This window comes from Carassius gibelio, chromosome B22 (genome assembly GCF_023724105.1).
Source record: "Carassius gibelio isolate Cgi1373 ecotype wild population from Czech Republic chromosome B22, carGib1.2-hapl.c, whole genome shotgun sequence".
Classification (NCBI taxonomy): Eukaryota; Metazoa; Chordata; class Actinopteri; order Cypriniformes; family Cyprinidae; genus Carassius; species Carassius gibelio.
This window is the reverse complement of record NC_068417.1, coordinates 17,618,602-17,635,538: the sequence shown is the minus strand read 5'-3', so window position 1 is coordinate 17,635,538 and position 16,937 is coordinate 17,618,602. Positions and strand designations below refer to the sequence as shown.

At 34.8% G+C, this 16,937-nt stretch overlaps 2 protein-coding genes across 2 annotated transcripts in view; one reads left to right on the top strand and one right to left on the bottom strand.

Annotated features, from left to right (window-relative positions):
- Nucleotides 1-16,937, top strand: part of LOC127988462 (uncharacterized) — a 523,986-nt gene that overhangs the window by 48,407 nt on the left and 458,642 nt on the right. The window lies entirely within an intron of this gene.
- The window catches only part of LOC127988499 (SLAM family member 5-like), a 240,114-nt gene that overhangs the window by 55,088 nt on the left and 168,089 nt on the right, over nt 1-16,937 (bottom strand). Inside the window, exons 2-3 of the mRNA XM_052591296.1 lie at nt 7,280-7,603; nt 6,785-7,081 (exon numbers count right to left, since the gene is read on the bottom strand). Of these exons, the coding sequence (XP_052447256.1) occupies nt 6,785-7,081; nt 7,280-7,603 (621 nt within the window). The remainder of the gene's footprint in view (nt 1-6,784; nt 7,082-7,279; nt 7,604-16,937) is intronic.

The following is a 16,937-nucleotide window of genomic DNA, read 5'->3' as shown; positions in this document are numbered from 1 at the left end:
TTCAAATAAACTTCATGACTTTATACTTTAACGTTCAGAGCTCAAAACTTCTTTCCCAGTATAAATCTAAGCTTAAAATGTGTGATAACTGCAGACTCTGATTTCTGATAATAATGTTACAATATTTTAATAGTTTAATCTTCACTACTGTTTCAATGTTAAAATGAATTTAAGGATCATTAATAGAGATGTAGTTATCAGATCTTCTCATGTTATACAGTGCTGATGTTTAAAGTGTTTGTTCCTGTCTCTCTTTATCATTACAGAATCAGAACGGTCTTCAGGTGCTGCTGCAGGAATATGTGTTACTCTTTTACTGATAGCTGCAGCTGGAGCTGCTGTTGCTTTTTACTATCGCCACAGAATCTGTGATCCAAAGCGTTTAATGGGTAAGTGTTACCACTCATACAGCAAGTGTAACATGAACTTTATCATGACACAGTAGAGTTTGAATGTGTAATATGATTTTCCATAATCAAAAGTTATTTTTGTTACCACAAGATCTTCTAATGACTGTTTTACTGCAGTATTTATTAACATCTGTTACCGCACAGGTTGCACTAGTCCTAAAATCATAATCCTGCTCTCTTTTGGCCATTTTGAATTGTAGCTGGTCTGCCTGGACTCTTCATCTCACCTCACAGATGTAGTTGTAAAACAAGAAAAAGAAATGTCAAGTGTCAATGAATCTGTCGCTTCTTATCTGCTCATTAGTTTTAGTTGTTTATGCTTGCTTAAAAGGGTCATATGATGCAAGATCAAGTTTTTCTTTTTTATTTTGGAGTGTTACAAGCTGTTTGTGAATAGATAAGATCCTTAAAGTTGCAAACCCAAAGAGATATTCTTAAAAATAATAAAATGAATACACACCCTCCTAAAATGGCTTGTTTAAACACGCCTCCACATCTCTACATCACTGCGTGGGAAGATTTGCATTAAACTGCCCAAATGTTCACACAAAGAAAGAGGGCGTATCTAACCCAGACTACTTTATCGATCATCTTGGTACTTTTCTGGACCTTGAACATGGCAATTATCTTAATGTTTACTGGAGCGACAGAAACCCCTCAGATTTCATCAAAAATATCTTCAATTGTGTTTCAAAGAATGAACAAAGGTCTTACGTGCTTTAAACAACACAAGGGTGAGTAATTAATGACAGAATTTTCATTTTTGAGAGAACTAACCCTTGAAAGGCTGTGAGCCAGACTGTTCTTGCAAAGCTGGAATTGGCCCACTTCACAGAAACAGCATTTGTGCACAGCATCCCAGGTTCAGGAAACAGTCCTCTGTAAAATGCTCTGCACACATCTCAATATATAGGGGTGGACCGTTCTGGAACAGTGTTTTAAATACAACTTAACCACTGATTTCTAGTTGTGTCCTCTTTTGGAAGAACAAACGAAGTAGTTTTGTTTTCACAACCAAACACTGTCTCCACAACACGACGGTGGCAGTAACAGCAAGAGTAAACGTTATGCCTTCTTTCTTTGCATGAACATTTGAGCGGTGTTATGCAAATCTTCCCACACAGTGACATAGAGATGTGGGGGCGTGTTTAAACAAAGCCTTTCAGGAGGGCATGCATGAGTCTTAACTTTTATAAAGAAGATCTCTTTGTGTTTGAGACTTTAGTCTTTGCAACTTTAGGGATCTTATCGATTCAAGAACAGCTTGTCACACCCCAAAGAGAAAGGAAAAATTTAAATCGCATCATATGACCCCTTTAACAACATGCTAAAACATGCACTTTGTAAATTTAAGCTTGATCTTATGAACATATTTCTGTTCTTTGCTTCTGTGTGCCACTGTGACAGCTGAAGAAAAGATGGTGTTAGGGACAGAAGGGAGATCTGTCGATCTAGAGACTGATACTGAACTACAGAGAGGGGATGAGATCAAGTGGTGGTTTGAGGATCTCAAACTCACTGAATTCAGAAAAGAGACCAGTAAAAAAGATGATACAGATCAAGATTATATTGAATGTGATGTTGCTGATGGAAGATTCAGAAGCGAACTGGTGCTGAACAAGAAGACTGGAGATCTCCTCATCAATAACATCAGGACCTTTCACTCCGGACTCTACAAACTACAGATCAGCCGCAGAAACAGAAGAACTGAATACATGAGATTCATTGTTACTGTCACTGGTGAGTAGAAGAATAATCATGTACTGTGTGAACTGCAATTAATCTACTTTTAGAGTTTAATGTTTTTCATTTTAATTAGTTCCCTGTTAAAATTACTAGAATAAATTATTAACACCATGGAAGATAACAATAAAAAAATATTTTAAAAGTTCAAAAATATAGAGTCTACCCAACTAAAATGATAACGATACAGAACAATATAATATTTCCTGGTGGTGAGGGATAAAAATATTGACAGCCAATCAGAATCCATCTTGGTTTGAAGAGCTTGAGCGTTTAAGTTTTGAAATTACAAAACTGCACCATGCTCTTATACTGAACAGAACAATATTGGTGTGGATGCTAGTAATTAATCTTTATAGTTATTGTTCTTTATGGAGGAATATTCCGAAATTGTGATCTAATTGAAATGCAGTTGCAAATCTTGCATTACCGTTTGAGTTTACGCTTTTGTGTACGCACAGTAACTGCCATATTTCAAAACACAGACAGAAAAGAGCCATTTAATTTTTTTAAGAGATTTACATATTAGTCTGTTTTTTGTTTTTTTTCTAAAAGTAAGACCTTTTTTTTCTGAGTCTCTGCAATAGCTGTTCCTAATAATGTGCTTGTTAGTAGGGGTGTAAATTGGATGGTTCTTCACGGTACGATACAAAATTGATTCTCATACCCAGCGATACGATATTTGCCGATACCTAAAACAAATTCTACATTATGATTTGATTCGATACAGGAGTATATCGATCGATAGAGCGATATTATGATGTTATATATCTATTTTAAAGAACCATCCACATTTTTACTAACCTGCAAATGCAACCAAAATATATTACATGAACATTTATCTGACATTTTCACATCCTGTTCCTGTTCCTTGGGACCTTCACATCAAAAAATAGGCATACACTTGTTTATTTTTTATTTTTTTATAATATTAAAGAAAATAAATTATTGGAAACACAATTCTTGCTGCTAATATGAGCTTCTTCCTAAAAATGTTTTATACAGATAACCAAATAACCAGCCTAACCAACAGTGCTTTCTAGCATATTCACCAAAACGTGCATTTTGATGTAATTTTGTCTGTATTTATTTATCCATACATAAAACAATTGGAAGACAGCTCAATTTAGTATTCTCACCGGGCGGTTTTGACAGGGTAAAAAATTATGTGTTTATTTTATATTATTTTTTACACTACCATTGAGAAATTTTAACCAAAGTACGTTATAGGTTTTTCAGTAAGACACTAAAGGAGCATTTCAACTTATGGAAAATGGGCATCCAATGACCCCTTTAATTATTGGGTCATTAACTGCATTCATGCTTTTGGCCTCTCAAATTTTATTTATTTATTTTTTTTTTTTGAGTGATATACTCAGAGTTAGGTTGCACATCTGTAAAACAACAGTCATCATATTTTGTTTCATGTTCTATTGTTTTCAGCATGTATAGGGACTCTTGAGTGGAGCTGTAACATCATCCATGTGTAGATGTAGATGTAACAGAAGTGATTATTTCTTTCTTTTTCATTCTGTTTTCTTTATTTTCTTTTATATTCCACAGTGAGTGAATCAACTGAAGAGAAACCACTGATGAATAAAGAGGATGAGCTGTGTGCTCTTACTGGCCAGCTATCCAGTGCGTTGTGATTGGTCGAACGCCTCAAGTGTGTGACAGAAATATTACTTCCCTTAACAAACTGTGATGCTTTGTGTCCTGGAAAGACGAGACAGAACCAGCAAAATCCATTATAAATGAAGCATTTGTTGCATCCAGTGGGGACATAATTCCTGATTATAATGACTTGTACTGTAATTTTATAGTCTTTTTAGAACGAGCTGTTTCAGGGGGGCATGGACGAGTCTTACTTTTTATAAAGACTATCTCTTCGTATTTGAGACTTTAGTCTTTGCAACTTTACAGATCTTCATTATCCACCAAGAGCTTGTAACTCTACAAAGAGAAAGAAAAAGTTGAAATCGCATCATGTGACATCCATCATCATCATCACGCATATTTTTTTTTTTCTGTAAACTATTACTTTCATACTATATTAATATAACTATTAAATATTTTAGACAAACCTTTGGTAAGTCATCATTCGAAATAAATTGTTGAACTTATTTTTCTATTTACAGTGTTGTATACGCTACTGTTGATTTTAGATTTTATAAAAATGTTCCTGTTGTTGTCCATTCCAGCAGCTTTGTTGATTGACTGATGAAGAAAAAAAGGCAGTTTGTGGTCAATGCAAACAGCAGATGGCGCTAACACACTATTATAGTTTCAGATCGTGTGCATAAAAGGGAAAAGAGTAACTGTCGCCTTAAAATAAAATAAGTTTCACTACGTTCTTTCAGATTTCGGGGGGAAAAATTGCTGCGTCTTTTGTAGCATAACTCGTCATGTTAATTAATTTCAACTCTTCATCAACAACAAACAAGAACTGACAAATACAAACATGCATCAAGATTTCATTTACTTTACTGCATTCTACAGCTCAAAATCTGTTTCACTGTCAAATGTGCATTGCTATGTGAAGAAATGCAGTATTTTCAATAATATATATTTTGTTTGTTTGTTTGTTTCTTTCTTTCTGTCCTATTTTAAGATACTAACCCCAGCAAAACATTCAAAGGAAACTCGTATGGGCGTGATTTTTCCAGGGCTGAGTTTGAACTCCAGTCCAGTCCTGTCTGTAATTCTTTAAAATAAAAGTTATATGACATCACAGTGAAAATCCCCTTTTGTAATTGTTAAATATATATTTCACCTCTTCATCTTTATCAATGCTGTCCGACTATTCTCAGTCCGTGCATGGGCCCAAGAATTATGAACATGAAGCCAATTGTCTTTTCACAAACTTCTTCAAAGTTTATTATTACATCAGTAGAATATACAGATACACTGTCAGGGGTGGTGTAGGGGATCACCAATAAGAACTGTACACTTCATCAAATAGGAATGTCCAGCAAACAAAGGGTTTTTCTTCCTGCTACTTCTAGATCCCGTAGGATACAGATTAGATCTGTATGTTATATAAAATGGGAACATGGACAGGAAGTTCTGACCATATTAGGAGCACAGCTGGAAAAGACCAAACTCAATAACCTTCGGACCTATAGCCCCCGTCCTGTTCTGAACATCTGAACTCATGAGGAAATATACAAGAGTGCGGATGTGTGTAGACATTGAGATAGAGAGAGATAAGAGAGAGATAGAGAGAGCACAATAGAGAGGAAGGGAAAGGACGAGGGGAGAGAGAGGGAGGGTGAGAGAGAGAGAGAGAGCACATAAGAGAGAGAGAGAGCACAGAAGAGAGGAAGGGAAAGGACGAGGGGAGAGAGAGGGAGGGTGAGAGAGAGAGAGAGAGAGCACAGACAGGCAAACTCACAAAAATATTCTGGCAGAGAGTGTGATATAATAACAGTAAACTTTCTTTTTTTCAAATATATGTGTAACTATGACAATGGGCATTTATCTCTATTCACAAAGAACATGTGATTCTGTCTCCTGTCTCTGTGTTTGGGATAAAGTTAGTAATCAAAAACAGAATCACATTTTGATGAAGAGTTGATCAACGTCTTGAGACTCCTGCGTACACCACATGATCCTGCTCTGTAGCTCTCTGAAAGAAAACACAAACATCCACCGACTTAGTTATCGACTTATTTATCTAGGTCCTCTTCATGGCAAGAATCTGCTATTTTCTTCAAACCAGGTTTTAAGTATTCTGGAGAGCAGACGATCTGATCTCACAGGAAATTTAACTATAAGATACAACGTGGAGATTTCATAAGAATTTGTAAAACTTCCCATTATTACAGAAACCTGAGCATGAAGGTCTATGTGTAAACGTTCTCATTACGGGGTGTAAGCAGATAAATAAGATTTCACAAATATATACAAATTACCAAACAATTCACCATGAACATAATTTACTCATGAACTGCCATGAGATTGTGTTACATATGGAGGGAATATTAGTATTTCTCTCTTTCTTTATTGTTTTAAATATTTTAATTAGGTTAAAATTGGCCTATAATTTGCCTATAATATAATTTCCCATTTTGGAGAGAATAGATGTGACTTGGATGATGTTAGAGTTTGTGATGTGACAATATTGTAAAGCCTCTGATGGACTTGTGTGACCCTACAATATAAATGTAGCAGAGTAAATCATTAAACACACACTTAAATTTGACTCACTGCCAAAATAATACAGAAACATCATAGATAGAAATATATTCTCTTACTGATTTATGTGTTTTGTAAAATGTTGGATCAGCGTAAGTGATCTCTCTGTCACGGGTCTGAACTGTAACAAAATATAACAGAAACAATTGTTACTATTATTGTAAACTATTGTTTTACATTATTGCACACACACACACACACACACACACACACACACACACATGCAGTAGATAAAAGTAGACAATACTTGCCTTGTTGGTCTGTTCTTCTGTGTTTCCTGCAGATGAAGAAGATCCCGACAGCGACAATCAACAGAAAACCAGTAGCAGCAGAGATCCACACTATCAGAGATACAGAGTCTGGAGGATGTGAAGGAGAGTGTTGTTATTGTGAGTGAATGTGTTCATAAACACTGAATATTATCACAGACATACCTGAACATGTCTGACAGAGTTGAGTGTTGAGATGTGTGGTCTGGTTTCTGATGGGATTGTTCACCACACAGCTGTAGAAATCATCCAGACACTCCAGATGTAAAGAAAGACTTCTGCTGAGATCAGACACACTGATGCTGGACAATAAACTGTTTCCTTTGTACCAGGAGAGAGACACATCACTCACATTCAACACTGAACACAACAATGAACAACATGATGATGATGATGATGATGATGATGATGATGATGATGATGATGAACAGTCTCTGGTGATGACAGGAACAGGCAGACGAGCTAAAGAGGATAAATACAACTCAGTAAAATAATATGATGTGATAATTGCCATTTGATATTTCAGATGTAAATAAAGTTGCAGAGAATGTAAGTTGAGTAAGTTATGAGGAAAAAACACTTATATTATATCATCAATTCTAAAAGAGATTATTGTCCAAAGATGTGTATAAAAATCCTGGTAAGTAATTCTCTACTCACCGTAGACAGTGAGACTGAAGATGTTGAGTGGGGTGTCTCTGCTGGTGCCGGTGACTTTATATTCTCCAGAGTCAGTGGTTCTGGTGTCTGTGATGATCAGAGATCCAGTCTGATCCAGCTTCAGTCTGTCTCTGAATCTCCCTTCAGCACTATCATTATAAACACTGATCGTATTGTCCTTCACATTGAGTTTAGCTATCATAATGTTGTTAAATTTCCATGTCATCTCATCGTCTCTCTGTATTTCAGTAAGATCAGAGTTTAGACGCACTGATTCTCCCTCCGTCACTGACACGGACTTCACTTCATCAACTCCAAACACACCTGACGAAAAAACACACAGAATTACTCAGAAAAATCATTTCTGAAAGTTTTTATTCATCACAGAAGTATTTAAGTAAGTTTAGACAGATAAAACGTTAATATTAAAGACAAAATGAATGATGGAATAAAAAATAACAGAATTATATTTGTGGCCAACTTTTAATATAAAAAAAAAAACTGAAGTCATGCAGATCCTCACCAGCCAGACAATATCTCAAAATCTTATTTCTTATTATTCTTCTCCTTCTTTGCTATTTTTTTTTTTTTTTTTGTCAGAAAGGCATAGGGAGACTTTAAACTTTCACGTTTCATGAAAACAGTTTTTCATGTAGTTTATGTAGATCAGTATTTACTGGGGTTCTTCTGTGAATTTGTTTGGATCTGTTTTCATTAAAGGAGTAAAAACAGACAATGTATGGCTAAAGTGTAAGTTATTAACTTTTTGTTAATCAAACTGTCATACAATCAAAATCACATCACATTTTCAATCGTGCTGAAAATCTGGAAGAAATTGCCCTCCCAAAATTGTTTTACTAACATGTCATCGATATAAAATCAGAAACTCATGAATTCAAGAAGGACTGAAATAACAGATTAATTCATTTTTAAGAAAGAAACCCTATGTAAAGTGATTATAAGTCTGAAAGACATTGTCATTATTAATGTTCTCAAACTGAATTAATTAATGAAATAAGTCTGTTTGTGAAGGGAGGAGCTCCTTATTCACACTCACTGCAGAGTTTCACTACAGAACAACAGAGTGTCAGGACCTGATCATTGTCATATTTCTCTTGTGAAACTGTTAGGAGATCTGTTGAAGAAAATGTTTATTTTCTACTTTTTGTTCTCATGGAATCTGGCTGGTAAATATGGCTTCAGTTCTCTGTATATTACCATTGACGTTGGATATAAGACAGATTTTCAGCCACAAAAAAAAAAATCTATAAATTCTTAGTGGATGGGTATAATTGTACAAAAATGGCTTATCTGAAAAGCATTAGTACGTAGAACTGAACACACGTCGCAGTTTATTTGTCTTAATCCTCCTTGATTTGTTGCGACGCATAAAGACTAGCCAGGGACCATCTACAAAGTACATGATAATGACAAAAACGATAGTTTTTTATATAAATTAATTTATTACACAACCAGTTTTATTACACCAGTTCAGTGGGTGTGTCTTGTTACAGAGTACACAAACATTTTGATGTTGGTTTTAGCCACAGAACTATAACAGAACACATACTATTGAAAATGAAAACACTACATCATTTATTTAAAAATAAATATAGCCTTATATCTCTATATCTATTATTGAACCATAATAATGAAGCAATGGCTGTGTCTTGTTGCAGATTTAATATTTTATATTTTGCAGTAGTTTTCATTGTAGAAAGTGATGCCGAAGTCTTGCTATTGTCATTCGGAAAATTGCTTGCACAGCTTTCCATTTTCCATTTTTAAAAATGAGTGTGTTAACAGATTCAAATTTAATTCAATAGTATGCATCCTGATTTACATACTAAGTAAAAGATGGTTGTAAATATTGTTCTTTGAACAAGTAACAAGACACATCCCTTGACGTTTACATATCAAACTGTATGCATTCTGAATTAATGTATTTAAACTTCTGCATGTCAAACTTGCTTTGCAAGCTTTTTCTCAATTGGTACATTTCAATAACTTTAGTTGTGCTACAGTTCTGTGAATAAAACCAAATCTTATTGTTCTTTTAATAACAAATAATAAGACACCATTTGACCCATTTGATTTGAGATTTATTATGTATACATTTCACAAGTGAAGCATTTAGATGGAATAATGTCTTTTTTTCTCTTTGTTTTGCACTTTGCAGACGGTCCCTGCCCTGCACTTTTACATTATAAGGTCTATCAGTTATAATTTGTTAAGGCAGATTAAAACTAAGAAAACACAATGTGTGTTCTCTTCTACATTTGAAAACAATAACAACACAGTTTCTTTTCATTGTGCTAAATTGTTAAAGAATTAACTAAATTAACGAAACAAACGGTTTAAAAAACAAACGCTATAATACTTTATTATACAAATTATAATACTTTGTAAAGCAGGCCTATTCATGACCACTCTACAATGCAATACTTTAGGCTGCTATTTTTAATTGAAAGCGAAGCACTAATTTACAAACTATGTACATTTGCCTATAAGCATAATAATGAGAAGCCATCAGTGGTTATCACTTTAACAAATGCTCCAGTCATATGAACGTTAGTGCAGCCCCTCGAGACATGACAAAATGTAAAATAATGAACCAAAAAAAGCTGTGTGGTGTGGTGGATCAGTGAATTTGAGAGAAGGTTCGAGATAACACACTGTGTGTGTGTGTGTGTGTGTGTGTGTGTTGCACAAGACTGAAAACTTCTGCTTCTATTTTGAACCAGTAATCAGAACAAAGAGCAGCTGAAGGATGACGTGCAGAACTGACAGCATGTGATCTGACTCCATTACAGTCGCTGCTTATCAAAACATTAAAGCAAATACATTTATTTACTAGGTTATGTGTTCAAGGAACAACATACAGTTGAGAAACTTGTAAATTATAGTCAGTCTATTGATGTGCAAAAGAGCAAAAGCTTTTCTCCTAGATCAACATATACTCAGTCTGAGCAAAGCATTGTTAACCCTAAAAGTGCAACACAGAAATTGTTAGCAATAATTCAAGATGAAGATATCCTGGGCTGAACCATTTGTCATGATGTTTATGTTGTTTCAATTGTTTTATTTTTTAAATGTTGAATATGACACAACCATGTTGTCCATGTCAGACTGATTGCTTTTATTAATCTGCATATGTCATACTGCATGTAGTAAACATATAATGAAATAATCAACTGTAAAACTTAGCATTCTCATGCCAGTAACAGTGTTCAGTATATGTATTTTCTGTCTGTGACTCTTATAGCGTCTCCATCTGTTATTGCTCTAGCTGAAGCTGAAATGAAGAGTGTGTCAGTGAAGGAGGGAGATTCTGTCACTCTGAACCCTGATCTCACTCAAATACAAGGAATGGTTCTGCTACTGTGGAGGTTTGGAGAGAAAGGTTCCACCATTGCTCAGATTGATGGAAATTATATCTTTTATGAAGATTATGAGGTATTCAGAGGCAGACTGCAGCTGGATCAGACTGGATCTCTCACCATCACAAACGTCAGAACCAGTCACTCTGGACTTTATAAAGCTGAAGTCAGCCACAACAGCGGAACCTCATATATTATGTTCAGGGTTACTGTCTATGGTGAGCATATTATTATTATTATTATTATTATATATATATATTTTTTTTTCTGAATAATTTAATGTTTTCAAGTTTCTATTTATGCATTATTCTTAAATAAACAGATTCAAAGTGCTGTTGTACTAAATATCCTCACATTTCCATTCCTTCAGCAACTTTATTGAAACTATTCAAAACAAGATTGCTTGTTGTATAGAGAAAATAATTAACACTGACAAGTTCAGGGATATAAAAAAAAGTTCCTCTGTGGTCATATGAAATTAGATGCCTCATGTTCAATCAAATTAGTTAATCACTTAATTACTTAATTGCAATATATATCTTCTTTCAGTGAACTCAACTGAATTAAGTTCAGAGTACTCGTAACTGTTAGTTTTTTCAACTTAAACGGTTTAAGGCAATCGGTTTCCTCAAACGGTTTGAGTTAACATAACTTGTCAGGTTTGAGTGAGGCTGTGTCTGAAGTCAGCTGTTGTTCCTTTCTCTCTTTTCTTCAGTGATTCTGTTTGTTAACAGCAGGTGTTCATCACTAAAGCTCGATTATCACTTCAGTTAATCACTTAATTACTTGATTGTAATGTTTATCTTCTTTCAGTTAACTCAACTGAATTAAGTTCAGAGTACTCATAACTGTTAGTTTTTTCAACTTAAATGGTTTAAGGCAATCAGTTTAATCAAACTGATTGAGTTTAGTTAACTTGTCGGGTATTACAGTGTGGTATATGAGATCTCTTTTCCATCGATTTGAGCAATGACTGGATCACCAAACCTCCACAGTATATCAATAAATCCCTGTATCTGAGTGAGATCAGGGTTCAGAGTGACATAATCTCCCTCCATCACTGACCTCACTTCACCTGTTTCAGCACCAAACACACCTGAAGAACAAACAAAAACGGTTTCTGAGAAATTTAACTCATATAACACTGCTAGTAATGTTAATAAACTGATTAGATCAGCTGAGATTATTCTAGGGATGTGATATCTGACCTTAATTCATTTGCGTACACATTACATTTCCATTTAATTATTTAGAAGATGCTTTTATTCAAATTGACTTACAAATGAGGACAGCAGAAGTAATCAAAACAGCAAAAACATATTAAGTGTTGTAAGAAAAGGTGATGAGGACGTTGAAGATCTTGATGAAGATGTTTATTGCAGCATAGCAGTGACAAAGTTCATGTAGTAGGGGTGCTCCGATCACGATCGGCCGATCGTTATGCGCATCTCGTCAGTAAAGCCGGTTGGTCCGTGTATCATCCGATCATTCAATTATTCCATTTAATCTGGCAAACCAAAAACGAAATAACGAATCAATATTTTGTTTTTCTGTTTTTCTGTATGAACCAAATATGAAAAACTGACGTTTGTTTCATGGCTTTCAGCTCGAAACGGGAAATATAATAAACAAGGAAACCAAAACGAAATAATGGATCAAATTTACATTGTCTCAATTTTTTTATTTGTGTAGTAGGTCTAACTATTTCCCACGGTGGCGTCCTGCTTGCTTTGCGCATGCGCAGTGGATAGTTTCAAAGGAGTAGGTCGCTGAGCGCCCAACACAAGATGGGTAACTCGCGAAGCACAAAGTTCCTCCGTGTTTTCTCAGCATTATATCTTAGAAAATACGAGGTTTGAGAAGTAAAAGGCGGGGCAACATTTAAAATATTTCAAAATATTTAAAAAGTTAAATTTCATGCAAACAGATTTTAAAAGACCAGTTTCAGTCAAATATTTTATGCCTATAACAAAACCCAGTGTTAAAACAGAGCGCAAACAATTATATCTGGAACATTATATACTGTAGACTAACCAATATGCGCTCACTTCCGCGTATTCATCCCGGGGATAAAGAACACGTTTTTGTTAAACGATCACAGGCATAGTTACAGTATGTCCAATAACAATACAACAATGTAAGTAGCCTAGATAGAAAACGAACAGAGAGCAAGTAGAGGGTCAAGTGTTTTCTTTAATTAAATGCAAACATGTAAACAAATATGTACAGAATTATGTGAAGTTACATATTTACATTATTTTTACAGTTACATTGTGTGACATAGGTAAGTAGTAGTTTTCAGATGTGAATGGGTGGGGGGTATTTTCTTGACGTCATCAAACCAAAGTCACGGTAATCCTATAGTGATGTCTCATTCCTGAATCCTGATATGAATCAGTCTTTGAAAGACCTATTATTATAAACAGTTCAGTGACAAATTATTAAACACAGACACTTGAATTTATTCCTGAAAGAATCTGAATCTTGGATGAATAGATTGAATAAAATGCTTCTTTATTAACACAGTGACTTACCGACACCTAGTGGCGATATTACTTTCAGAAGTATCATAAAGTAGGCCTATCATTTCATTTTGTCATTACATATTTCTGTGTTAAAAAATGTTGTATAAACATTAATCTCATTTCATTATACAGTTGTAATTGCTATGTAAAGGCATATCTGATCAGCATTAAACTGTAAACAGGCCTAATACATCTAAAATCAACTTCAGAAGCAGCTATCTCTGAAGGCTTAATTAATACTGATTTAATTATTACATGTATTCCAATTTAACATTATCATTTAAGAATTTAACATTAAGGATGACATAAATACAAACCCGATTCTCAAAATGTTGGGACGCTGTACAAATTGTGAGTAAAAAGGGAATGGAATAATTTACAAATCTGATAAACTTATATTTTATTCACAGTAGAATCTAGATAATATATGTTGAAAGTGAGACATTTTGAAATGTCATGCCCAATATTGGCTCATTTTGGTTTCATGAGAGCTACACATTCCAAAAAAGTTGGGACAGGTAGCAATAAGTTAAATGGACCGGAAAAGTTAAATGGACCAATTAGCAACTTATTAGGTCAATTGGCAACATGATTGGGTTTAAAAAGAGCCTCTCAGAGTGGCAGTGTCTCTCAGAAGTCAACAATGGCAGAGGATCACCAATTCCCCCAATGCTGCGGTGAAAAATAGTGGAGCAATATCAGAAAGGAGTTTCCCAGAGAAAAATTGCAAAGAGTTTGAAGTTATCATCATCTACAGTGCATAATATCATCCAAAGATTCAGAGAATCTGGAATCATTTCTGTGTATAAGGGTCAAGGCCAGAAAATCACACTGGATGCTGTGATCTCCGGGCCCGTAGACGGCACTGCATCACATACAGGAATGCTACTGTAATGGAAATCACAACATGGGCTCGGGAATACTTCCAGAAGACATTGTCGGTGAACACAATACACCGTGCCATTTACCGCTGCCGGCTAAAGGTCTATTGGTCAAAAAAGAAGCCATATCTAAACATGATCCAGAAGCGCAGGTGTTTTCTCTGGGCCAAGGCTCATTTAAAATGGACTGTGGCAAAGTGGAAAACTGTTCTGTGGTCAGACGAATCAAAATTTGAAGTTCTTTTTGGAAAACTGGTACGCCATGTCATCCAGATTAAAGAGGACAAGGACAACCCAAGTTGTTATCAGCGCTCAGTTCAGAAGCCTGTATCTCTGATGGTATGGGGTTGCATGAGTGTGTGTGGCATGAGCAGCTTACACATCTGGAAAGGCACCATCAATGCTGAAAGGTATATCCAAGTTCTAGAACAACATATACTCCCATCCAGACGTCGTCTCTTTCAGGGAAGACCTTGCATTTTCCAACATGACAATGCCAGACCACATACTGCATCAATTACAACATCATGGCTGTGTAGAAGAAGGATCCGGGTACTGAGCCTGCAGTCCAGATCTTTTTTGTCGCATCATAAAGAGGAAGACCTAATTGAGCAACTAAAAGCCTGTATTAGACAAGAATGGGACAACATTCCTATTCCTAAACTTGACCAACTTGTCTTCAGTCCCCAGACGTTTGCAGACTGTTATAAAAAGAAGAGGGGATGACACACAGTAGTAAACATGGCCTTGTCCCAACTTTTTTTGAGATGTGTTGATGCCATGAAATTTAAAATCAACTTATTTTTCCCTTAAATTGATACCTTTTCTCAGTTTAAACATTTGATATGTCATCTATGTTGTATTCTGTTTTTATTCACAATTTCACAATTTTTTGGGAATCGGGTTTTATATTTAGGCCTGATACGACCTTCTGTTTAAATGGTCAATAAAAATGATTTGTGATAGAAAATGACACTGATAGAATAATTTCTGGTGAGTGCAGGTTTGAAGTAAATTAATTTCATTTTTCAGATTTCAAAATTAAATAAAAAAAGATGTGGATGAAACCCTGATTTTATGCTTCACAAAAACAAAAAAAGGCTTATTTAGGCTATTCATTTATTTTATGTGAGAATTAAGAATAAAAAAAAGTCTGCTTGCAGAGTTTGGAAGAATACAAATCATTAAAGCAAAAGATCTGCATTTATCTTAAAGTAATTAGTTATTTTCCTACATAGCTGCTAAATATAATTTTTCACTTGCTGCCTTTCCAACCTAAGGAAATAGGCAGCAGAATTCTGCTCACTTGTTGCCAATTCAGACGAGATCTGATAAAGCCATGGATTTACAGTAGGTACTAAGTGTATAGTTATTTCAACCCTGATACTACATCAATAATTTGATAACTGAAGAACGGCACACAGCAGTAGGTAAGCTAATGCTAGTTTAGACATAACACAAGGAATAAATTAATTTGTTTTATTTGTACAGATTGCAATGTAACTGTAAAATAATGTAAATATTTAACTTCGTAGTTCTGTGCATACAGTATTTGTTTACATGTGCACTAGAACTGTTTGTAAGTGTGTATTGCTACTAGAACTTACATTTCAAAGTACATCTGTGCAATAAAGGTGTTCTTTTCTATAAATTCAGTATAATAAAAGGGTGTAATATATTTAACTGATACAGTAATTGTCAGGTAAAATACTATTACAAACATTATTACAGTATATCAACCATTACCTTTTTAGTTACATTGTTTTTTTTTTTTTTTTTTTTTATATTGCAAAGCTAAATATATATTACATGCAGTACACGCATCTTCAAAAACATCTAAAAATGCATCTCTTTCATCTTTGACCCTCGAACTCTAGCGCTAGTTTTTCATTCAACACTAGCTTTCTGTATTCTTTTTCAATTCTTTTTTTTTATTATTTGTATTGTATGTGTGTATGTAGATAGATAGATAGATAGATAGATAGATAGATAGATAGATAGATAGTATTTAATAATTAATTATCTACTTAAAATGCCCCACATACCAAAACAAGTGGTTAGCGTGATTTCAAAGGACATTTAAACCATCTCTGATTTTTATTAGAGCGTGTTGTATTGTTATTGGACATACTGTAACTATGCCTGTGATCGTTAAAAAAAAAAAAAAAACGTGTTCTTGATCCCCGTGAGGAATATGCGGAAGTGAGCGCATATTCCTTTGAAACTATCCACTGCGCATGCGCAAAGCAAGCAGGACAATCAGGGTATCTTCCGTCCATTCCAAATCCGTTTCAAATTAAAAAACAGAAAACGAAAAACTCAAGAGGATTCAAGTGAGATAACATGAATTAAATAACGAGAAATGGAAAAATGGCTTGTTTATCCGTTATTCCATCTAGGTTAACAAACGGAAAATGAGTTTTTAACTTGATTTCTCATTTTGTCGTTTTGGGTTTAAAAAACGGTTTATGGCTTCAATATTTCATTCGCACTTGTGGGCGGAGCTGAAACGCTTCTTTCATCTGATTGGTCGGATCGCTCCGCCTTCAACTCGGGCTCCTCAGTCTTTCAGAATAAGAGTCTTAACAAGAGTAATATCTGAAACCAGATGTAGACATATAATTCGCGTTGTTGCGACTTGCAAGTCACCCCTTTAAATTATTTCTAGGTTATAGTATTGTATGAATATTGTCCCACTGTAAATACAGTGCAAATAGTTCTGTCTCCTGGGATAAAAGTGAAGTGGAAGTGGAAATAAGTGGAAATAAAAATCAATAATAGACTGAACATTTCCATGATAATATGTCTGTAACATTTACCAGAGGGGGAGACAGGATTTCTGTTTATGTAAGTTTAAATGACAGATAAATAC